Source organism: Perna viridis, chromosome 6 (assembly GCF_037379345.1).
Source record: "Perna viridis isolate PV_CMFRI_1.1 ecotype Kerala chromosome 6, ASM3737934v1, whole genome shotgun sequence".
Taxonomy (NCBI): domain Eukaryota; kingdom Metazoa; phylum Mollusca; class Bivalvia; order Mytilida; family Mytilidae; genus Perna; species Perna viridis.
The window spans coordinates 46,031,287-46,057,713 of NC_142450.1; the positions used below are offsets into that span (position 1 = coordinate 46,031,287).

The 26,427-nt window shown below is 32.1% G+C and overlaps 1 protein-coding gene across 8 annotated transcripts; it reads left to right on the forward strand.

Moving 5' to 3' along the window:
• The first annotated feature begins 944 nt into the window (after window positions 1-944).
• On the forward strand, window positions 945-24,572 carry LOC148615264 (UBX domain-containing protein 11-like). Of its 8 annotated transcripts, none has more exons than XM_088590018.1 (17): window positions 945-1,219; window positions 3,115-3,150; window positions 4,232-4,288; window positions 5,659-5,696; window positions 8,362-8,520; window positions 9,363-9,440; window positions 10,341-10,435; window positions 11,799-11,859; window positions 12,151-12,224; window positions 13,565-13,694; window positions 14,251-14,387; window positions 15,321-15,488; window positions 16,686-16,875; window positions 17,610-17,713; window positions 19,699-19,766; window positions 21,523-21,672; window positions 21,902-24,572. In XM_088590018.1, the coding sequence occupies exons 1-17, from the start codon at window positions 1,164-1,166 to the stop codon at window positions 22,041-22,043; spliced, it is 1,743 nt and encodes a 580-aa protein (XP_088446144.1). In that variant the 5' UTR covers window positions 945-1,163; the 3' UTR covers window positions 22,044-24,572. The 8 variants fall into 8 exon arrangements, with proteins under 8 accessions (XP_088446144.1, XP_088446145.1, XP_088446147.1 ...); XM_088590019.1 differs by having other exon boundaries at window positions 8,365-8,520; XM_088590021.1 differs by lacking the exon at window positions 9,363-9,440.
• The last annotated feature ends 1,855 nt before the right edge of the window (window positions 24,573-26,427 follow it).

The window sequence follows — 26,427 nt, forward strand, 5'->3', positions numbered from 1 at the left end:
CTCAGCTTCCCCATTCAGCTCATTTTTGTCATTCTTTTTAAAATGTTCAACTTTGGCTTTTGTGACTCAAATTGTTTAATTTTCATCAATCTTTATTACTGAAATTACATTGTGAATATCACGTCAAAGCAAAATCAAAGCAAAAGGTTTTAATGCAATGTTAGGAATAGAAAAGGGAGAATTTAACTATTATAAGTGTCTAGCTGAAAATCCATTTAGACAGATATTCCCATCCGTGCGCGTTGGGTTGAAGTGTGAATAAGAAAAACGGGTGGTTAAAGGGTTTAAATACTAAATATGGAAACATGCATGAGTTTCCATTCAATTGAATTTCTTAAATTAAAAAAAAACGATTTTTTAATATTAGAAATTGATTTTCTAATATTAGGAAATGGATTTGTTGTAACCAATTACGATTTTCAGTATTAGAAAATCATTTTGTAATTATATTTCAAAATATGACTGATCGTGCAAAGTGATTTTTTTAAATATTAAAATTCCTTTTCTAATATAATAAATTCAATTTGTAATATTACAAAATGTGTGATATTTTATAATATTACTAAATCAGGAAGTTGCAATATTAGAAAGCTTGTTTTAATTACAGGTCTATGGTTATAGCAAGGATTTATATATAGCATATTTAACTCCTTGGTTATAGGCATGAACAACGCAGTACAGTACGGGACATTGCAAGATTGAAAGATGTATATGTTCACAAGGTTCTTCTATATTTAACTCATTGATGTTCTGTTTAATTAAATTTCTAAGACTCGCTCCATATGCCCATGCAACCCAAGATTTAATAAGCTCTTTGCACATATTCAAGTACCAAAAGAGTAATTAAATGATAGTAATACTGAAAAAAAACCTTGTATTCATATTTTTTTTTTTGTTATTGTTCAAGGATATACGGATTTTTTTTTACTCCGTCTTTGAGCTTCTTTGTTACACAATATCCGGTGGCAAGTAAACAAACAAGAAACGTGATTAATCGATTTCAAAGTGAATATTTTTGTTTTTATTTAGTTTCAGTGGGCATATTTTTATTGCAAATCGTTATGTAACCAGTAAAGGTATTTGCATAATCAGGTGTGAGGACCATTTTAGCCAAAATTTTAAGAATAGAGTGAATTAAAGATGAACAGTGTCGACAGGAGAAGATGAGCTCACCACTTTCCAGTTTGAAGAAACCACACAAGCAACCCTTACTCCCTGGGTAAGTTTAAAGTCTTTTCTGATAGCAATGCCACTTGCTTCCAGTGAATAATTTTGAAATGGCTTTCAGCAGAAGGTGTTGAGTGTTTATATACCTGATTTAATTTACATGTTAATTCCCCATTTACATCAAATCTGGAAGAAACTGGTTTACCATTTATACTATACAAATAAAGGATATATGTTTCCAAACATAAAGATGTCATAAATGCTTCTGTGATTGATTTATCATTGATGAATTCTTCGTTATAATTGAATCAAGTTTCTGTTCTGTTGGCTCCTATTGAAGTGTCACCCAATCTTACATCTGTTGACCATTGTTAACCTCAATATAATTGAAGAACTTTTCTGGGATGGAAGTGAATAAGAAAGTGATCTATTTTGTTCATGTTGGATCCAAGCTGAATGGGAATGTGAAGATTTAAAAGCCAAGTAATGCTTATTATCAAAGGCAATGACAAAATACTTAGTCTTGCAAATGGTTTGATGCTCTGCCCTCAAAACTTCATAAGTGTTTACCCCTAGACTTGTACATGGGGTACATGAACAAAAATATTCGTAGCTGTAACTTGAGGCAATCCTAACGCTTACATGTACAGTTGTTTTGATTTCTATGTTCTTTTCTTACATGTACTAGAATTCCAGGATCAACTTAAGTAAATGAAACCAATACTTTCAAGGCACATTTTTTCAATAATTTGTTTTTGTCCTTTAAATATTACCGGTATTATTATTGTTATTATTATTTGGATATTAAGAGTCACAGTGAGTTTCATTTACTGACATGGCCAGTTTCACTGAAGCATGCAAACTATAGACTCTGACAGTCATGGAGAGTTTTATTGACGCAATGACATTAACATTGGCAGACTTCGACAATTTCGTTATACATTGGCTTTATGCTTAGGGATTGGGGTTTGGGTGTCAATATAGGAAAATGTTTAGGGTTAGAATAAGGAATTCATTTGCATGTAGATTCATTACACATTTTGTACATGTACATGTAAATGTAAACATCCTAACTGCTTAGTAGGACTGTAGGCTGTTTTGGAAATGTCAATATCCTAACTGCTTACTAGGACTGTAGGCTGTTTTAATGTACATTTATAAAACATATCAACAATGCCACTGTGCCATCTTAACATTATTATAGGCAGCATGTCAATAAGTCAATGTCACATTATGTAGTCTACATGTCAGTGCATGAATATTTCAATATGTTGAAACGTTTGAATATATGTCCATTTCACCATTCTTTCAGATGCATGTAATATCATTGGTACATTGTATATGATTACCTACAATTTTATTATTCACCCAGGGAGTACTTTATTCTTTATCCACTTGAGAATTATGTTAAAAATAAATCGTGATACAGTTTCTTCATCCTTATCAGTGATAAGGTGATTGAGTAAAGGGAATTAATTAAGCCAGAAAAAGGTAGTCATTGTTGTTGATAAGATACTGCTTGTAAGTATAAAAGCATAACAGATTTTTCAGCTGTAACAGTATCATATAAACAGCCTTAGATGGTCCAATAATTCTATTCACAGTGTATTTCAGTAGCTCATGGCCTCTTAAATAATAGCACAGTCAGTTGACCTAAATTTTTTTTCCACTTTGAAGATTACCAAATTATGACTATCTCAACTTCAAATCTGCTCCTCCATCAGTTTAAGGCAGTGTGTCATGTGAGAGTGCTCACTAAGTTCTTTCTTTTCACTTAATACATTGTACCTGATACTACTTAGAAAGTATACAGTGTTGTAATTATATTGATAACTCAAAATTGAGTAGAACACTAGAACGCTTTAATATTGCAATTTAACATTAATATTTTTCTTGGGTAAAACTGTTTTGATGGAAAGTAAGAAATAACTTTCTATATGTTAAAAGGAGACCAGATATGGAGCCTCTCAGTTTAACAGACAGGTAAGGTATTTGTTGGTATGGTACACATGAGTGATTGGAGGGGTTATATAATTCACATGTGTTTGATGACAGTCGGTCAGAATAATTAATATTGTGCCTGTAAGAAGTTATGGCCCTCTTTTAACCTGGTAGATTAGTCAAAATCGTCTTTATAAGTTAAGGGGCAAAGCTTAGCAATATTGGGTCACCCGAACATATTGAATGTTAAGTATGAAGTTGCCAAAGCTATATTTTCATGCTGAGCTATTGTCATAATTTTGTCTCAATTGTGCAGTAATTATTTGTAACAGAAAAAAACATGTCACTGACTAATTTTATTTTTCTTTTACTGACTGTTTAAATCAGATGACATTTAAGTAATTCCGATAAATGGAAACTAACTATGTGTTCAACTAATACCAATTTGATGTTTATTGGAGATTGAAGATGTCTTTGCAATGTAATTTTTTATTTTTAATTGTAATAAGTTTGATGTTACAGTATAAACTAATTTTATAAACTAACTGTTTATTTTGATCTTAGGTAATTTGTACTTACATATCATAGTTTGTGTTAAAGTATTGCCATTTAGGGGGGTGGGGTGGGGGGGCATTGACACAGTTAAAATATAGATCTATTTCAGAATCAGGCAGTAATTACTGTGTGTAGTAAAGTAGGTGGTTATTGGGAATTTTTTATCATTTCATAATATTGTTTTTTAGTCATAAATTCTATTGAGAAAACAATACAAAAGTATGCACTAGTAAGGAATTTAGAAAACTCTAATTTTTTTGCTTTTTTGTTTGTTTATTTTCCAACTATTTGACAATGTCATGATATTATTTCCTGAATGACAATATAAAAAAATGTATCTGCATTACTCTATGTGTATCCAAGCGCTATTATTTTGCTGCAAAAGGAAAGTTTCTACATATTATGAATGTATTTCAGAAACTGCAAAAATAATGTTAGTAACCGGTAAGCACCATCACCACCTACCAGATACTTAACTGAACATGTATTTATGTGTCTTATTATTTATTATAAGACAATGATAAACAAGACATTGTTGATAACCCTTTGATTCTTTGTAAATGCATAGGTCACCAAAGCCTTTGAAGTTAGAGGAATTGAGTTGGTTAAAAAAACCCAGGACAAGGTACATTACATGTACATGTGATTATATGTGGTGTTTGCATGCACTTGTAAAACAATTCATGATGTTACATTTGAGTGGTCCATGGGTATGTTTTAATTGTTTCACAATGAATTTGGTCATTATTGGTCTCCTAGGGAAGCCAAAGGAGACTATAGGTTATGGTTTTGGTCTGTCAGTCTGTCAATCTCTCAATCTTTCTACATCATTCACTTGTAGAAACCTCTAGTGAAGTTTATTTAAATCTTTGAAGTCTTTATACTAAATAGAAAATTTAAGGGGAATACTTGCTAAATGCTAATTAAAAATAAATTTTGCTAGTAGAAATTGTTATCCCTTTGCTAAAATTTGCCGGTGGAATTCTATATGTATTTAAGTTCAGTTCCGAAATATCCCAAGAAACCTAAATTTAGCGAATGTAAATTAGAAAAACTTGCAAATTTTATTGAGTAGAAAAAAAATTCAAAAATTCAATCCCTGAATATAAAAGGAATGACACAATCTGACTGTGGATCTGCTAGTATCAGGAGAAATTGACCTGAAGGTAATAAGGCCTCATTTTGCCTGTTAATGGAGGATTAAATGTTATTGCTGCAGTAAAACATTTCTAGATAGAACTGTATACAACACTCTTAGTTACCAAATACTCTTCTCATAATACTATAAGGAATTCATAATTTTCACCTAAAAATAAAGTGGAGAATCAATGATATATTAAATAGCTTGAAGTATACATGTACATTTAAACTGATTTATTTTGAATATTATCAAATTAAAGTACCAGTAGTATTGACTTACTTTTGATGTAAGTATTTCATTAAGATATCATTTGCATTGTACTGAAGTACTTTGATATGTAAATCTTTTGTTTTTGTGGATTTTTAAGTCAGATGAAGTTGAGATTTCTGTAAGTTACTCTTATCAGTTTAATTGTATGACCTACATGTACCATATTTTTCAGATTATTAGTTGATAATTTTTTTTTCAACAGTGTTCAATCATGACTTATTTTCAACTTCAACTTTTGTAAGAATTCTTTAAGAAAGATGTTTATTTATACAATTCATTCAGTAAGATCTTGGTGTCTTTTTCAGATTTAACAGATGTATACACAGAACTGCTTACTAAATAAATATTGTATGAGTCTTCATTCTTCTACACTATTGGGTCATGTGTGCAACAAGTCCAATATGTAAATCCGTAAAATTACTTTTAATCAAATATTATTTGAATCAGCTGCTAATGTGAAGCATACAAAAATGAATAAGGATTATTTATGATTTCATGTTAATGATGTATTAGTAACCACTGAAACATTAACTAACATGAATATAATACAACTGATTTATAATAGTATGGTATCTTTATTTCAGGTCCAGATCATTACCATTTAGACATCCAGAATACAATGGTATGTTATTGCTGTTGGGTACTTGTGTGTCTGCTTTGTTTTTTTTTATTTTTGCAGGGGTTCAAATTTACCTTCAAGAGTGGTAGGTCTAGCACTTTCCAAAGTTCAAAATCAATTGTCCTCATGAGTTAAATGAATAGTCTACAATTAAGTGTCAATGAAAAAGAATGAAGGTCCAGGACTTACGTAATTAGATTACAAAGGTCCTATGGCAGATATTGAGGGTCCTGGATCTCAGACCATCACAATTTTGAATCCCTGTTTTGTTTTTATTTTTTGGTGGTCCTGGGAGGGAGGAACCTTAAGACAAATTGTTGATAAGTTACCTTCAACATTTGTTTTTTTTTTGTCGTAATCTTTAAATACTATGAAAAAGGTCATTCATTTGGACTGACATCCCTGGACACCAGCAGACATTATTTGTTCGATTACTAATTGGTATTTATTATATGGCTAATGATTCTTGGATATGTGTATTTGTACACTGGGTGAAAAGTAGTCAATGTCGTGAGACTTTAGAGATTCTGGTTAGATGTAATACTTAAGGTGGATGACTAAAGGAATCATTATTACTACATGTATTTTGTTTATGATGATACATGTATTTAATCTCTTTAATTGATTATTTGAAATAGTTAAGGAATTGCTGTTATAACTTTTCATTCTACAAAGAAATAACCTCTGTCACATGGTTGATACAAAATATTCTGCATAGCAGGTTATTTTTAAGTGTGCAAAAACGAGCATTGAGGTTATTTCAAATAGGCCAAAAATTCATGAATGTCATTCCTTATAATTTAATTTTAGTATTAAAATTTAATGGGTAAATCACCAAAAAAGGTTGATGACATCATTGTCACATAACAAAATTTGGTCTATGAGATGATGGACAAATTTAAAAAAAAAAATCCACTCCGAAAGCGTGTTGCATCTGAAATTGAATTATTATATATGATTTTATTGTGTAGCCATTCAAGGAAGGAGAAAAGGTGGACACAGATGTGTGTTTGGAATAATTTTATACGTGTATAAATATTAGAAGCCCTCCAAATAATGATACCTATATAAACTCTAAAACAGTGCATCCATCCATCACACATTAGAATATTTATATGAAAATTTGCCTTTCCCACATAACAAATTGACTTAACCTACTGATTTATATACTTTTAATACTCTACCAGGCAGATGTTGACAGGACTCTTAGAAATGGTTGTCATCTTTACTTCAGTATGTTATTTTGGTTATTGTAGGATACTTGCAAGGGGAAGTAATCTAAATATGAGATAAACATTGACAATTACAGTATTACCTCTACTGTAGTGTACCTTCTGCAATTGTTTCTGGTTAATTTTCAGTGGCTGTATGATACTATTTTATTTAAAGTTCCTACAAATGTATTTCATTCAATGATTTGAGAATCAATACATAGAAATAGGGTTCATTTATAAATACAAGTGATCAGCTGATCTTACTATATCAATGAGCTGCTCACAAAAAATATGAGCATGTAAAAACACATTCAAATAATATAAGGCTTTTTATTAAACCAATATACCTTTATCTTTACATAATATCACATTGCAGATCAGAGCTGTGTTTGAATTAACTATAATTTTGAATAGATTTGCCATGGATTAAAAGGTCCCTGATTTATCCTGATATGCATTGTATTAAAGCGTCTCTGTACTTGGTAAATTAAAAAGTTCAACATTGATATTCATTCAGTATTTTGATAGATGAAATTAGAGCTTCACCAGACCTGCTCTACTTGTTCTGTTAATGGAAAATATACATATGATATGACACATTAGAAAGGATGGATTAAGGAAAGAAATTTGTGCATTGAACTCTTTTCTAAGTTCTTTGTTGTTTCCCTCTTGTATTAAATATTCTTATGATAGCATATTTAAATTACTTCAAATAAGATAACTGGTATAAATATATGAGATTTTATTGCTGTTAAGTTTATAGTGGAAAGCTTAGAGCTTTTGCACTTTATACTTCATATTCATATTAAATGCTGAATATAAAATTCAAAATAGAATAGTGAACATTTATAATTGAATGGATGAAAGCTTATATATATTGGATTTCCAATGAGGATGAATATAAATTGATTTTTAACAACAATATTGGTGATAGAATTATTGTTCATCATAATAAATGTTTGCTCTATAAAGATTTCTTCTATAAACCATGGCTTGGATCTTAGATAGATGGAAATATTTTGAATCAAGTAAGTTTCATAAATAAATGTAATTCCTAATGTTTCTGATCTTGTTACTTTGTTATCTTGCATTTGCAAATTACAACAGAGTACTGTAAACCCACTGTTTATCTGCCCAGAACCATTTCATGTAAATTCTAGAATCAACATCTGTTGATTGATTTTTACCTTAACTTACATGTACTACTACTTACGAAGGGAAAACTTATGTTTTACACGTTCAAATGTCCAGACCACAGTGGCCTCATATTATTTTTGCATGGCCTTTGCTGTTGTTTTAAAAGTGTCTCTTCCTTTGTTGATACAGTAATGGGAAACAAAGAGTTAAACTGCAGTTTTTAGGTTCTGTTTGATTTTTTAATAGTTTTGCTGTTTCTTTACCAAATATTTATAAATATGAACATGATGTAATTTGATCAGCTGCTTGTTCTTCAGAAGATGAACACAAACTTCTGGAAGAGATCACTACTAACATGGCTACAGCCAGGATGAAGATGAGAGACCCATTCATTGGAGGTCTACCTAAACTGGACACGTCACGAGGCTTATTGTCAAACCAGAATACACCAAGGATGTCTAATACATCTTCTTTAGGTAGGTTCTGTGCTATCTTTTAGGATTAAAGGGGACCATATGGCAGCTATAGGGTAAATATAGCTAAATAAACTTTTTAACTAGTTTTAGTTACCCACAACATAATAGCCTAAAACAGAATTGTATGAGTTCTATTTATTGTATTTGATGATTTTATTAAGTAGCTATCTATTGGTTGTAACTAGGAAACATCCCAGTCTCAAAACCTGATTGATCTAAATTCAACTGCAAATTAGAAGTCAGTTTTCTTAAAATCAGAATTGACTTTTGTACTTTCACAAATGTGTTTAGATCTTTACTGTAGGAGCTTACACTTGGATATCTGGCATAATGTAATATAAAAAACTACATGTAATCCCCAAACAACACTGCCTAATGATTTGGTAGGGTAAATGAATGTTGAAATACTTGTAGTTTGATGAAAACATGATTGTTCATGCATGTAACTGATAGTGAGTTATTCTCTTTTTATCAGCATTATAACAAAGATACATGTACTTTGTTTGGTATATATAGCATAGCTAGGGACTGAAGTAGAAAACAAAATAATTGTTAATAAGATTTACATCACATGTAAATCTCTCATATCAACAGCTCTCACAAAATATCAGACCTAATAACTGGTGATGGACACAACATGTGATGGTGTTAAGACTTTTCATGTATTTATGTACCAATATAGAAAAGCTGATAGCTTGATAAATGTTAATTCCATCATGAATTTTTTCCTCAACTTTTGTGGTCATTGATATACATTTAAAGTTCTCAAGAAACAAGGAAATACACATTGTATAGGAATCATAATAATTGTTGTGGTGATGGGTTTCATTGTAATGTTGTAGAAAGACCACCAAGTGCTTCATCTTCGTATGATCGTTACACATATGATACACACCATACACATAATACATTTTTAACAGGTAATACAGCTACAGCTGCGTAGTGTCTAGCAATGATCTTTCAACTAATGACCCAGTTACTGACAACTGTATGGAATTCTGCTTCTAGTTTCTCAATTTAGAATTTCCTTTCTTTCCAATGGCTGTTTAAAAACTTTTTTTGTTTTTATTCAAATCAAGTATTTGCTGCTTTTATTGAGATAGTCATGATAATAGAGCTTGTCTTAATTTTCAGAATAGAAATTTCAAATTTTAAAGCTTTTAAAATTGTTTCAAATTTCAATGGCAGTGTCTTATTTAACTAACTTTATACCATTCACTCTTCTCACTGTGTGCTGTATATTCATGTGTGAAGTTAGTTTGCTAACCCATTTAGATATTTTGTGGTGTGTTTTTACAATATGTACTGGTATATACATGTATACATGTGTCCAGTGCACTTACTAATAATATGATCAATTAATCTACAAACTAACAATGAGGAAAACATTTCTAAAAGATATGAAGTATCCAAATTTTATGGATATGTACTTAATTATCATTTATATTTTAGGATTTTTTTTCTTTTATTTGTTTGCATATTATTGAAGTAAACCAACTTTCTTTGAATGCATTTATAGGAATTTAGCAGTGATATGTTACCCATTTTTTATCATGCTTCCATAATACAGTTAATTAAATGATAATATAGTTTTACTTCCCCCAGTTCCTATTACCTGTTACATGACAATGAAATCATTCTGAGGCAAAATTTCTGAATTCTAGAAGAATGGTCAACCTTTGCTCAAATTTTGAATCATAAAAGGAGATCCCTAATTTGGTAACAATAAGAATAAGGATTTTTTTTATTAAGTTTATAAATTTTTTTTTCCTTAAATGTCTTTTTTATTTCATGTTTTTATGGTTCTTTTTTTTTCTAAGCTCCAAGTGACCATGACCTCATGTCAGCCATGATGAGTAAGATTACAGCATTGGAACAGAGGGTTATGTCACAGAGCAAGGAAATAAGTGAAAAGGTAAAGATAAAAGTCATTGTGTTCTAGGCAAAGCTGTGCCTAGAACATATGAACTAGGCAAAAATGTATCTTGAACATGTGAACTAGGCAAAAATGTGCCTAGAACTGGTGTACTTGACAAAGGTGTGTCTACAAGAGGTAAGCTGAATAAAGGTATGTCTACAAGAGGTAAGCTGAACAAAGGTATGTCTACAACAAGTATTCTTTACAAAGTTATCTCTGCAACAGGTAAGCTGGACAAAGGTATGTCTACAATAGGTAAGCTGGACAAAGGTACATGTATGTCTACAACAAGTAAGCTGGACAAAGGTATGTCTACAACAGGTAAGCTGGACAAAGGTGTGCATAGAACAAGCGAACTAGGAAAAAATGTGTAAAACAAGTGAGCTTGAAAATTTTTCAGAAGAAATTCTCCTTTTGGCATCCCAGTTATTTTTTAGTGTATTAGAAATTGTGTGTGTAGTTGCGATTGTTGGGCAAAGGTTTGTTTAGAACAGGTAACTTGACAAAGGTGTGCCTAGAACAGGTGAACAGAGCAAATGTGTGCCTAGAACAGCTGAACAGATGTAACATGTACAAATGTGATAGGTAACTCTGTCTAGAACAGGCAAGCTGAGGCCAATGCTTGGCAAAGATGTGTCCAGAACAGGTTAGTTGTGGCTCATGCATTTTATTCTGAATAATATTCATGTTTGCTTGCATTTACTAATATAACATATAAAAATAGGAGGTGCGATATGATTGCCAATGAGATAGTCATCCACCAAATTCCAGGCAACAAACAATTAAAATTCTACAGGTCACCACATGGTCTTCAATGATGGGCAAAACCCATACCATAAGGCAAGCTGTAAAAGGCCCCAAAACAAATGATGTGAAACTATTCATGAAAAATGAAAAAGTTGACCTAATCTATACAAAAAATGTAAAACAAATAACAATGAACATAAAAAACAACAGCCTCTAGGCTACAGGTTCTTGGCTTAGGATATGCACATAAAGAATGTGTTGGGTTTAAACATGTTTGTGTTTCAACTCAGCTCTAACCTAGGACAGTGGTGGGAAAATACAGCAATGAAATGAACTATAAAATCGGTAAATTTCAAATTTAACCTCTTTAGATTGATGCAGAATACTAATACCTTAACATATAGAGCTGTACCTACCTTGAAAGAATACTTACTGTTTCTGTAAGCTAGTTCAACATCCAAAAGCAACGGTATGATGTATAGTGTATGGTACTTCTAATACAATGTATGATACAATGTAAATGTTATCCCTAGGAACCACTAACTTGGTTATCATAAAAAGTTAAGGTATACTAATTATAAGTATAAAATATTCTTATTATTTCTGATTAAAGGACAAAAGAATCAGAATTTTAGAAGAAAAATTACAGATAGTACAAACAGCTAGAAATACAGGTATATTCAAACTTTTTCTGAATTAAATTTTGATCTTTTTCATGGCAGCATTTGTTTTACTTCCTTAATTTCAGTTTTACCCAAAATATCAATTTTGAAATCAGATTGAAACACTCCAGCTGTTGTTTTATTACCTTATAGGGAAGATAAAGTTTCTGTACAAGTATATTACAGGAAATCATTTTACACAACAGTGTTTTTATTAATGTGATTTGAATTCCATTGCTTTAGTTATTGTAACTTTTTCTTGTTTTACTGAGTTGATTATTATTTTATTTGTTCTAATTACAGAAGAAGATGAGAGTAAAACACAAGCTTTAGAGAAGAAATGTCTGTTACTCCAACAAAATGTTCATGAAATGGAGGTAAGTAGATAAATGATATGGAACAAAGAACATTGCCTGTAAGTGAGCACATTGTTTCTTTTTTTCCAAAATATGTTTATTTAATGATAGGTTTTACTATAAGAGATCAATACTGTAGACACAAAGTTCAAAAGTTCAAAGTATTTTATTTTACCAATCATAAGCCAACAGGGGTAATGACAAAACAATATTTATGATTAAATACACAGATACATGTGTAAAGACAATTCAGGACTCACAATAAGTGTTTTTTTAAACAGTCATGTATAATTTTATCATTAAAACAACAAAGGATTATTTGTATGATAGTGTATTTTGTCAGACCAGGGAAGCAGGGAAACTACACATTGTTTTCTAGAATAGGAAGAGGTAGTTGAAATTCGTCATGAGCAGTGATAAATTTCAAAACTCATATTTCTGCATGTTTCAGACATTTCTAGCAGACTATGGTATGGTATTGGTATTTTACCAAACCTATATTTCTCCATGTTTCAGACATTTCTAGCAGACTATGGTATGGTATTGGTATTTTACCTAACCTATATTTCTCCATGTTTCAGACATTTCTAACAGACTATGGTATGGTATTGGTATTTTACCTAACCTATAGTTCTGTTTGTTTCAGACATTTCTAGCGGACTGTGGTATGGTATGGGTATTTTACCAAACCTATATTTCTCCATGTTTCAGACATTTCTAGCAGACTATGGTATGGTATGGGTATTTTACCAAACCTATATTTCTCCATGTTTCAGACATTTCTAGCAGACTATGGTATGGTATTGGTATTTTACCTAACCTATATTTCTGCATGTTTCAGACATTTCTAGCAGACTATGGTATGGTATTGGTATTTTACCTAACCTATAGTTCTGTTTGTTTCAGACATTTCTAGCAGACTGTGGTATGGTATGGGTATTTTACCAAACCTATATTTCTCCATGTTTCAGACATTTCTAGCAGACTATGGTATGGTATGGGTATTTTACCAAACCTATATTTCTCCATGTTTCAGACATTTCTAGCAGACTATGGTATGGTATGGGTATTTTACCTAACCTATATTTCTCCATGTTTCAGACATTTCTAGCAGACTATGGTATGGTATGGGTATTTTACCTAACCTATAGTTCTGTTTGTTTCAGACATTTCTAGCAGACTGTGGTATGGTATGGATATTTTACCAAACCTATATTTCTCCATGTTTCAGACATTTCTAGCAGACTATGGTATGGTATGGGTACTTTACCAAACCTATATTTCTCCATGTTTCAGACATTTATAACAGACTATGATGTGGTATGGGTATTTTACCTAACCTATATTTCTCCATGTTTCAGACATTTCTAGCAGACTATGGTATGGTATGGATTGGAGATAAGAGTGATCCTAACTCTGATGTATATAATGATGATGATTTATTATCTTCACCCACTGAAGGGTCTGATGATCTCAAACTTTGGAGGCAGGGTAATTAAAGAAATTTTTATATCACTTGATATCTACTCCACTTATTTAAGTAACAAGCCTTAGTGAGTTTATTATTTTTGTTGATTTTAAATAATGTGAGGTGATACCAAACAATGATAATTAATTTCTATTTTTTTTTCTATGCTTTATTGGAGATTATTTCTTTGTAAGTAAAGTAAATAACCTCAATGTAGGAATATTCTTTAATTTTTTTTCCTAAAGTAAATGGCTGTCAGGATGCACATGATAGATAGAAATAGATATTACTGATTGACCAATAGGATATCAGTATATATGGTATCAGTGAAATAAGTAAACTTATCAAATGCAACCAATATTGGCATTTTTAATGTAATTCAAATAGATACTTAACACCATTATAATAGAATATCAATATATGATCATGTTTCCAAATTTTTTTTCCTGTATCATCTACACATTACTTTACCAAGAGTCAGCTATTTTTAACAAGTAAGAATTGATGATATAAAACAATCAAAGTTTTGGAAATATCAGTATTTTTAAATGTTTTTAATGTTTCAATCATTTATTACAGATACTTCACTGGTAGGTGAACCTGAACCTCCTGCCATAGACTTTGATAAACTGCTGGAAAATATTAAAGATCTGAATGTATTAGCTGGAGAAGGGATATCCAGAATACAACACACCACTGATGGTGCTAGACTGAAGGTAAGGGATGGGGTAGGGTAAGATATGAATGTGTTGGCTGGAGATGGGATATCCAGAATACAACACACCACTGATGGTGCTAGACTGAAGGTAAGGGATGGGGTAGGGTAAGATATGAATGTGTTGGCTGGAGATGGGATATCCAGAATACAACACACCACTGATGGTGCTAGACTGAAGGTAAGGGATGGGGTAGGGTAAGATATGAATGTGTTGGCTGGAGATGGGATATCCAGAATACAACACACCACTGATGGTGCTAGACTGAAGGTAAGGGATGGGGTAGGGTAAGATATGAATGTGTTGGCTGGAGATGGGATATCCAGAATACAACACACAACTGATCGTGCTAGACTGCAGGTAAGGGATGGGATAGGGAAAGATCTGAATGTGTTACATGGAGAAGGGATATCCAGCTGATGGCTAGAATATAGTTTATAAGATGAAAATATAGAAATGTTTCTTTGATCTTTACAGCACTAGTTAGTAATGTAATAGTTTGTTACAAGAAGGAAGTATCATATATTTAGGCTGTAGTTGGTGGTGTTGTACACAGACTAAGATTCTACTCTGTGTTTTCCATAGGAATACTTATGTCATGACCGAGTTATGATCTCCTAGCTGATATAATTTTCACACTGTTAAATTTGTTTTCTTTAAAAGATTAAATAGGTTATTAGTCTAACCTGTAGCGCTCTAACCAAGTATAATCAGCCTGATTTTCTAAAGAGAATTGAATGTATCAGTAGTGATATCATTGAAAAAATACTTGTAAATCCTTTTTTTTTATGAAAACTAAAATAAAGTGTACATTGAATTATGTTGAAATGCCATGCTATAATTGAGTTCAGTGATGATGGTTTATCCATGCACTATTGATAAGTGTTACTTTTAGATTTTGATTAAAGACGTAGTTTTATTATCTTACTGTAGATGCCAGACCCTGTAGATTTGGCAGTGTATGCCAATGGTATAATGATGTACAGTGGGCCATTCCGTCCATACACAGACCCACAGACACAAAACCTTATAAAGGATATTATGGATGGTTATTTCCCATCAGAGCTCCAGTCACGATACCCAGATGGTATTCCGTTTATAGTAAGTACTTTTGTCTTCTAAGGCCACTCAAGAACAAGTGACTTGAAATTATAATTTTTATCCACTAATCCTGAAACTTGTTTTTACATTTTGCACCACTTTAAAGATAACTTGCATATATTTAGCACCTTGTCTCCAAATAATAAAGAAAATATAAAAAAAAAACTGCACCTCAAATACATATATGTGCACTGAAATCTGTCTTAACTGAACCCCTTTTGGACTATAATTGGTTCTGTTTAGATAGGTTTTAAGTTCCGTTCTTTGTAGCAATCATGCAAATTCAAATAAAATTGATACAATAAGATTTTAAAATATAATGATATTTGACATATTTTGATAGAAGAAGTATAAAAATGAGTATTTCAACTTACATTACATTTTTTGTGACAGGTAATTTATTCTTAGCCTTTTGAATGTTTTTTTTCAGTGGGTTTGTACAGAAAATTTGAATTTAAATATTTTATACATTTAAATTGATATAAATGAACTTTAAAATGTGTTTGGTTTAGACAGGTTTTGGGATTATTCAGGGTTTGGTTTAGACAGGTTTTGTGATTATTCAGGGTTTGATTTAGACAGGTTTCCTTGCATTACAAAAACAAAATATTGATTTTGAAAAAGCTTATTTTCTGAACCTATATTTCTATGTATGAAGTAATTATATTATTTTTATAATCAAGTTTTAATATGACAGCAACAAATATTTTGCAGTTTTATAATGGTATTACCCCATTGTTGTCATTTGAGGAGGCATCCTCTATGCCATCTGTTAATTTTTGTTTGAGTAAAACTTATCTGATCTTTTTGAAATTTTGACACATTGTTCCTATGGACATGTGGGGCCCTATAGTATTTTGCACAACCCCCATTAAAAATAAAGGGCTAAAAGAGGAAATTGGCGTTATCATTAGAAATGGTAGAAAAAGTTTCCTCATGAAAACTTCTGCTTGCATTTATCTATTGGAATTAATTTCTTACTTTTTTGTTGTACATGTAGGGATCGAAGGCAAAGATTTTTGATTAGCACCTTAAAAGCAGAACTTTTTTTCTGCAGTTAAACAAGAACTTATTTCGAACCATTAAATACTGAACTTATTGTGAGTTGTTTTTTTCCATCTTTATATAATACCTCTTCTCTTCTACTAGATTTTATGAATGTACTCAAACTTTATGTTTATTTTGTGATTATTGTAGGTAAAAGATTTCAGACATACTCATTTTGAAGTTAAAAAACCATTGAAGGCATTTAAAGGACCAGGTCAAACATTGGGAGGAGAAACTAAACCATCCAGACTGGTAGCCTCCAATAAAACTACTCAAAAACCTAACACTCCTGAGGAACCAGGCCATACTATTAAGGTGTCTGTTACCAGTAAACCTCCAGGTGGGCATAACCTTTATATTATCTTAGAAACTAGGGAATGCTATCCAATAAACCTCCAGGTAGGGAGGGATAACTCTTGTATCACTTGTGAAACCAGGCACACTATCAAAATCACTAGTTTCTAGTAAACTTTCAGGTAACTAATTAATCACCAGAGGAACCAGGGCATACTATAATGGTTTCTATTGCTGGTAAACCTCCTGGTAGTGGTAACTATCTCTGAGGAACTTTGGAATGCTCTCAAGGTGTCTGTTACCAGAAAACCTCCAGTTAGGACGGGATAACTCATGTATCACTTGAGGAAACAACGCATGCTTTCAAGGTGTCAGTTACCAGTATATGTCCTGGTAGGAAGGGATATCTCTTTTATTCCTTGAGGTAACAGGGCATGCTATTATGGTACCAGTTATAAGTAAACCTCCAAGTGGGGAGGAATAAATCTTGTATAACCTGAGAAACCAGGGAATGCTATCAAGGTGTCTGTCACCAGTATATGTCCTGGCAGGGAGGGATAACTCTTGAATCACCTGAGGAACCAGGTCATGCTATTAAGGTGTTTGTTACCAGTAAACCTCCAGACTTGTTTAAAAATCAAAAGTTTTAATTGGAAAAATCCTGTGTCAAGATTTACTAGTTTCATCATATTTTTTGTGATCAGAATTCTTTGATCAGGTACTGTTGGAGTAGATATAAAGTGTTAGTAGACTTTTTTTTTATATTTATCTTTTTTGCAGGTAGAACTTTATCCAAAGACCAGTTCCTAAATAAGCTTCCTAAGTCTGTTGTAAAAGGAGGCAAGATTGTAGATATAAGAGGTACTCTGAATGACCATTTAACAGTAAGTACCTTATTCCTAATAACTTTATACCAACTGTTGTCCACATGTTCAATAATTTATTTTCAAAAGGGAGATAATCCTGTCAATGACATCAATTAGAACTCCTCAACCTTTCTAGTTTCACAAAAAAAAACCTCGGAGGCACTAGGTGGGAGGATCTGTTCAGAATTTGACAGATCAGATTCTAAAATTATAGTTTTACTGGTTGAAATTTTTACCATTACTTTTTTTCCTAGCTCCTTGCTTCGTGCCAAAATTCTTAACAAAATTCTGGCAATTTTTTCAAGAAGAAATTCTCCTTTCTGCATCCAAGGTTATTTTTTAGTGTAGCAGAAATGGCAGAGTACTGTAAACATATTAATTTTCGCGGTTGCTTTAAGAACACGAAAATTAGTACCCACTGTTATAATCATGGTTTTGACAATTTTGAATAGAAACATCGTTTTGTGTAAGGGTCATATCATTCAATGCAATCAAGTATGAATTTATACCAAGTTCATTATAAAAATGTATACGGTAAAAGCATGTGGGTTATAATTTCTAAATTTGTGATCTTGTTTTTATAATGGTATGTATCAATGACCATAGAGTACCTGTCAATCAAAGAACAAAATGTCAGTGTCAAACTCACCCTTCAGGTAATAACCAATAAAAGGTAACCATTAAGCCCTACAAATAGCTACGGCTTGGGCAATTAAGTGAGTTCTTTTTAGTTTTAGAAGTTTAGAAGAATATATACACTGTTAGATTAAAATGGCCATAGGAAACTATATGTGTACTTGTCAATTTGTTAATGTTGTATTAATGGCCGTTATTAATTTACTGAAACATTAACAATAAAATAGCTGATCAAAAAAAGAATCACACACTGCCAAGACTATTGAAAAACTTTACTTTTTTCAACCTTGAAAACTGCAAAAATTAATATCCGCGAACATGTTGACTTTTCAGAAACCACAAAAATTAATACCTTTACAGTAGTTCAGATTGTCAATGATATATTACTGTGAAAGTATTTTTATTGATGGTACCAATTGTCTTGCCCTGTGCAGGTCCGGGTGTTAAAAGAATAGGCCTGCAGCAGCGCTAAGCTTGTCATAAAAGGCGACTAAATAGTGCTCAGAACCCTAGCCAGGGGCTAGGGCGCTCTGCCCACAGAGCAACTGGGATGTGTGCCCCAGGTGGTGGAATGGGGTACCCCGGGCGTGTTACATGCTGGGGTTGTCAGGATATAATACGGAAAACCTGACCGCAAACCATAATGGTGCACCGTGTTGGGAAAGATGCCACGTTTCTTGCACGTTAAAGACCCTACTGTGGTATTCTCCCGGAGTAGGAACCATAGGGCTCCGCCACAGTAGGCTAAATTGCTCTACCCTACCCACCTCTCCCTATTTCCAGTGGCAATCAAAATTTGTGGACCCCATTGTCCTTGTGTCCCATCCCTTTTTCATTTCATCATCATTTCATGTTCATTTTATCATCAATTTCATGTTCATCGTCTGAATATAGCTGAAATATTGCTGCTCGGACGTTAAACCCCAACAAACAAAATTTTCTTGGTTTAGGGAAAAATTTTTGGTTTGTTAATTCTTAAATTTTTTTATTTGACAACTTTATCATACAAAGTAATGCAAAATTTCCTATCTGTTGGGAACCAAGAAAATTGGTACCCAACAAACAATAATACTTTCACAGTTAGGTCTTTGATCATTATACAGGGAAAGTAAGCTATTCGCCAGCAGTAGTGGAACATTTGTAGCTGTTTAGATATAAGTCGCATAGATATGAGAAGAAATGTTTATTACTGAGAGATAATAGAAACAATATCCAATAATGTTTAGAATATGGCATCATTTACCCTGCATTACTTTATAATACAAAACATGCACCAAATATCAAACTGGAATAGATGAGACATTTGACCCTGTAGGTCGTTTAGATTTTTTTTATGTGACATGCTATTATTATTTTATATTTTACAGGGAGATAAGAAAGAGAAGCAAGCAGTCACAGTTGTAGAGACAGATACTGTTAATGATTTGAAGAAAAGGTAATCCACATAGTTTTACAGCACAAACAATAATAATGTTCATTGGATACAGTTTGTTTTCTTTTGATTTAATAATCTGTGTTAAACAGTTTACAGAATAACAGGGATTTCAACTTTGTATCAAACATAGATTCAAGACCCCTTTAAATGATAGAAAGTTTAAATCTCCTTCTCAGTTAATCAAATGAGGACAAACTATCTCCCCAGAATATCATCAAAAAGTTCTGTATAAGTTTTGGTTAAAATAATGGTGTTTTTATTAGCCTTACAGTCTTCTTGTTAGTACTTCTAGAGTGCTTTTCAGACTTGCATTAGTACTCATTCTTCAAAATTCATATGCTGTTGATGGAAAAGCTTCAGAATTTCCAACAGGTATACTGTCTCTGTAGGATCATGGAGATGTAACGACTTAAAAATTCCTGCAGTAACACATTTTGTATTTTCTAATATGAATATGTTATATTTTATAATTTTCAATAATTTCTTTTATAATTTCTCCAAAAAAATGGAACTATCATTGAAGTCTTTGATAATTATTAGCTCACCTTGCCAAGTGAGCTTATGCCATCACTTGGTGTCCATCGTCGTCGTCATTGTCGTCGTGGACAAATTTTCAAAAATCTTCTCCTCTGAAACTACTAGACTGACAGATTTTAAACTTGGCATGATTGTTTCCTAGGGTGTTCTGCACAAAATGACTATTGGGATTTTCGATCCATGAAAAAACATGGCCACCATTACTAAAAATAGAACATAGAGGTCAGATGACAGTTTTTTGCAAATAACTCAAAAAGCGTTGCCTTTAGCAAATTTCTGTCTGGGTAATATTGTTCAGCATCATGAGATGGATCTATGCTGAAATTTTCAAAGTGATTTGTCAACTGATGCAGGAGTTATGGTCCCTGAAACAGCTTTTTTTGCATTTTGCATGTGCAACTTCGAAAATCTTCTTCTCAAAATCCATTGCACAGAATTCAATGAAAGTTAGCATATATGTTCCTTAGGGTATCCCACACAAAATGACTTTTGGGATTTTTGATCCATGAAAAAACATGGCCGCCATTACTAAAAATAGAACATAGGAGTCAGATGGCAGTTTCTTGCAAATAACTCAAAAACCGTTGCCTTTAGCAAATTTCTGGGGTAATATTGTTTAGCATCATGAAATGGACCTATGCTGAAATTTTCAAAACGATTTGTCAACTGATGTAGGAGTTGCGGCCCCTGAAACAGTTTCATTTTTGCATTTTTCGCATGTGCAACTTTAAAAACCTGTGAATAGATATGGCTGCCTATACTAAATATGGAACTTAGGGGTCAGAAGATGATTCAAAAATTGTTGCCTTTAGCAAAATTCTGGTTCAGGTCATGAAAATGCTATTAAAAGCATTTTGATTTTAACTTAGCCTGTTTCATTCCTTGAGTTTTTCAAATAAGCAAATGGTTAACCAGGTGAGCGATTCAGACTCTCTTGAGCCTCTAGTTATATTTTATGATGGTATGAAATCCATAGAAGTGGAACAGAGTTACTATGGAACTTAGTTCTATTCATTAAACTATGTATTGATAAATTTTTAGGGCATCAAATCCCAGATAGTTTGACATGAGATACACATGCCCTCTTTATTATGCATTATATGTACATGTACCATCAAATGTAACTGTGTCATCTACACAGACAGTCAAAATCATTAACATAGGTCATTGAAAGCATTTAAAACATTCAATATATTCTTAACTGTATTGCTATCTACAGGTTGGAAATGGAAGAATCAATGAGACCAGAGACTCCGAGAGATATAACAACCCTTAGGATCAAATCAGAGACTGGAAATAATACATATGTGCTAAAAATGAAGTTTACGGAAACAATTGCTGATGTTAGGAAGTACCTAGATTCTCAAAGGTAAGATTTAGGGGAAATATTAATTTCTTTTTTTGGGGGTTCTCACTTTAATTTAACAATATCATGTAAAACTCTTCAGAGTGGTGTATATTTTTTATTTAGATTTAGTTCATTGTGTAAGATAATACAGAAAGAATGGATGGAATTCTTTGCCTTTGTAAACTGAGTTGTCTATAAGACAAGACATATGATCTGTAATATTTATCTAGTTTTATTTCTGTTTTTACAGAAGCCCTGCTGAATCAGGATACCATATATGTTCAGCTTACCCCAATAAGACCCATGGTGATAATAGTAAAACATTAGAAGACAGTGGGCTGACCCCTAATGCTGTCCTACATCTCCGTCCAAAGAAAGGCTCTATTACATAACTACTGCTGATATAGAGTAGAATACCATAGAATGTTCTGGCAACTGATTGTTCTTTGATAGACTAGCCATGTAATTTGTCTTTCTGTTCAGGAAGACCATATGTGCATTCAGAATAGTACCAATGATAACTCTGACGTATTGTTGATATTATTTACCACAGTTAGACCATAGGTTATGGTACCATTGTCAACCAATATTTTTGGTTTTGTCTATTTGGCTATCCATTCCAACATGCAATCCAGATTAGGGTTAGCTTGTTTAATAACCAAAGGAACGAAAGGTCATAGGTCAATGGTTATTAATGGTATAAATGTACCAAGGACATTGCTACCTAGAGCACTGGCTTTGGCTTACTTCAGTGTATAGTTTATAAGGTTTAGTTAAGGCTATGATATGCAATAGTGACACTTCTGCATGAAATCAATTGCATTTCATTAAGGCCATGTAAAGTTAATTCAGACCTTCCGTGTTCTCATTTGAGACTGTCACATTTCTCTATTTTATTGCCATAACAGTAAAATAAAACAAAAAAAAACTTCCCTTACCACTATTTCTGGCTATGAACAATGTAAAAACATTGTTATCATTTTTTTGGGGAGCAATAAAAAGATGAAAAGAAATGCCTCCTTCCTTCATTTTCTTTTATGAAAAACCAACCTGAGAACTAAGCAATTAACTTTGCATAGCCACAGCTGCTGTATTTTACTGCTGACATTGTATCACATGACATTACTGTTGAACCAATGATGTTTCTGTTTTATTTTTGGTTGTGTGTTAGATCATTGGAATAATTTTTAATGTTCACTATTTCATGGTGTAAACTGTACTCAATTAATTATACCCCCACTCCCCTATATTGTAAGTCTGTCCACCCATCAGTCTGTTTGTTACACTTTTTTCCTAACAGATTTTTATGCTTCTACTGGACGGAATGCTAAGATATTTGATATATTGCTTTCTTATGATCATTTGTACAGTGTCTCCCCTTTTCAGGTTCATCACTCTCCTACTTCCTGTTAACCAATCAACTTTATAGTTTTCTAGGTGCTGCATATTGGAGATTTTTGTTACAGAATTCTCAGCTTCTACTGTTCAAAAGGAATGCTTTGATATTTGGTTTATTGCTTCTGCATGACCAATTGTACTGTGTTTCCCTTTCCCAGCTTTGACTGAAATGGTTGAGTGGGGTATTCTTAGCACGATGTAGCATGCAACATTTTGTTTTATGTTTGATCTTCCTTATATAGCACTCTATTTACCAAGACATTTTTGAATTTGTGCTTTATTATGTTTAACTTTTTTGAAATCATTTGTGGTTACAATTTTCTTCTCATTTAGGATGCAATAACAGTTTTTATACAACCAGAAAAATTTGCCATCATATAATGGTATCATTCTGTCATTGTCATCCAGCATCTGGGGACAGTTTGGTTGATAAAGGTATTTAAGTGTATGTACCTCTTTCAAATTATACCACTAGGTGCGATGCAACAAAAGGAAGGGTTTGGATTGATTTTAAGGGGTATGACTTGAACTTCTTATGAATTAGGGGCCAGTAACAAGTATTTCCTGTTGTCTGGATATTAACTTGTCTTTAAATGAGTGGATCCTATGAAATTGTACATTATATTCCCATGAAGGAAGGATGGGATTCTTTTTGGGTTTTAACTTGTACTGTTTATGAATAAGGGGCCAAAAAGGGGCTACTTTCATTCTGATGATTTTTTATTTTTTTGTCAAATATTTATTTCCAGTCAAAATTCAGAGTTTGAATGGTGTGTCCGTATTTGTCTTAACTGTTAAATGTGTACTAGTAACTGCTGATACTTCATGATTTATTTGTTATAATGTGGTGTTAATATGTTTTGTTGTGTGACAACATCTACAGTGCTGGCATGCCATTACATTTTTTACAGATCTACCACGTCTCACATTGAGAGTTTTTAAGATTACTTACAATTATTGATCATTCACATTTTAAGGCTGAATCTAGTCATTTTAAGCTTATAAAGTTATCACTAGAATTTATTTGACCAATGGCTTTCATTCAGTGCCATTAAACTTCAATGTTTAACACCTGAAAGTTACACTCAGCACATTTGATTACATGTAGTCATTATTTTATGCTTACTTCACAAAAAGCACTATTGAATTATACTAGTATGATACTTAAGTGGAAACTTATGGAAAAATGTTAAAGAGTTTTGCTTTTGTTATTGAATATTTGATATCTTTCTTAACACTTTATGTGTGATATTGTTTTTATGTTGCAAAAAAAAAGTGAAATGAAATAAATATTGTTGCTTTAGATTAATGCATGTACCATGAAATCCTTGAAATTTTAGGTAGCACTATTAAATATGTGACAATGTAGGTTTCTTTTCTTTGTGTGAGTTAAGCTCTTTTTTCATTTATATTGTGAAAACATGATTTCATTACTTACCGAGATATTCTGTAAGCTGTGATCAAAGTTTTGTAAACTGTTTTTAGTTATAGCCTCATTAAAGGAAGTAAAATAGTGTAATAAATGTTTTGTAAGCCTATACACTAAAAAAAGCCTTGAGCAATACTATTGATACTTGCTGTTACCTATCAGACAACGTATAATGACTTTGAAAATCCTGTGTTTATTAAAGGACTTGATAAGGACTGCATATGTACCAAATTGATCAAAGACCATCAAAGAATCTAGAATATGAAAGATTGTTTGTGTCATTTACGTGATATTATATGGCCTTACATGTACTTAAAATAACACACTGTTTTATTTAAAAAACACATCACTTTGTAAAACTAACATGAATTTTATGTTATGGTCCATGTCGAAGAACAGATAGTGCCCTACTTGGATAATGCAATAAATTCTTTTTGTTTTTTTCTTCATATGCCACATTTTATACACATTTTGCCAGATTCTTAGACAGAGAAGTACTCAGCAACTGTTTGGTGCCTGTGATTAATCTTTATAAGGAAGTTTAAAATTTACTCCGATTACCTCCCTTTGAGTATCAAAATGACTTGAAATTGCATAAATTCTTGTAGAGCTTTATTATGGACATAAAATGGGAATTCTAGAACCTGTGCTACTTATCAAAATTAAATGCAAAATCATCCTTTCCTCCCACCATGCTTAAAAATGGTAATTTGTTTTTTAAAAGAAATTTGTGCAGATCTCATAGTGTAACTTCCCAAATCAGTATCTGGGATGCACACATGTACACATTAAATTGTTAATATTTTTATTATTTTATTTAAAAATGAATGGAAACCTTCTGATACACTTGGATACAATACATACTTTTCCATATATTTCTTCTTTTTTACCCAAAATATATGAAAATATGGTTTTGGGGTACATTCTTTATCTTATTTAGGATTTGTTTAAAAAAAAAATACAGGCAAGTCAAATGCATTTTCACAGTAAAATGGATGTAAACTTCCCCCATGACATTGTAATGAGGTCCTCCCAATGTTGTATTGATCAAAATGTAGAAATATTTTGATTTTTCTATGTGTTTCTGGGTCGAGGATATGCACCCTACTGCACAAAAATCATTAATTTCACATTAAATGTACTGGTACTCCCCCATAAAACCAAGATTAGGAGGACCTCCAGAAAGAACAGTTTACATGAACTTTGGAATAAAATTTCCTTTTCCCATGTCTGTATAATTTTTTTAATCTAAAATAACAGAAAAATGTATCTGCAAGGAAATTCATATTTTCACATATTTCAAGAACATAAAAAAATGTGTGATGAAGTATGCAAACTATCCAAAATATTCCAGTTTAAAATGAATTGAAATGAATAAATTGACAGTCTTGTGTGTGTCCTAGATCTTGATTTGGCAGAACTTTAATCTTTTTAAGTTTTTGGATTTTTTTTTTATTCCTTTTTAGGCCATAAACATGTATTTTTTTCATTTGATTTTTGTTAAGTTGTGTCAATCAATTTTCTTGACCATGTTTTTGTCCTTTGGTTCTTCCTTTTTTTTTTGTTCCAAGAAATTCTGTAATGTGAAAATACAACCAGAAACTCTTCTATTTCAATGACTTTAATAGTTTTTTCTATGAAACAACAACTGGTCAGCAGTAACAATGACTAATACTGAAAAGTTTATCACAGACAATATAGCAACAGGATCAGATAGAAACATACATACAGGTACATCACTGATATGTGTTGGAACAACAGTTAACAAATGCCACGAAAATAACAATTAAAATAACGTAGAAATTATTAGGACAGGATAAATGAAAAAAAAAAGAACTCTACAGAATGTGATGACAAAATATTATTCAACTTAGTGTCGGGCTAATAAAATTATCACTACATACTTCAATAGAATAATTTAAGGAGGGAGACCTAGGATAAGGGACATA

Bases quoted from the DNA above. Each gene is read 5' to 3' on its own strand.
- LOC148615264 (XM_088590018.1), top strand. From the start codon at position 1,164: ATGAGCTCACCACTTTCCAGTTTGAAGAAACCACACAAGCAACCCTTA. The intron at 8,521-9,362 runs GTAGGTTCTGTG...GTAATGTTGTAG, and splicing joins GTCTAATACATCTTCTTTAG to AAAGACCACCAAGTGCTTCA. The intron at 21,673-21,901 runs GTAAGATTTAGG...CTGTTTTTACAG, and splicing joins AAGTACCTAGATTCTCAAAG to AAGCCCTGCTGAATCAGGAT.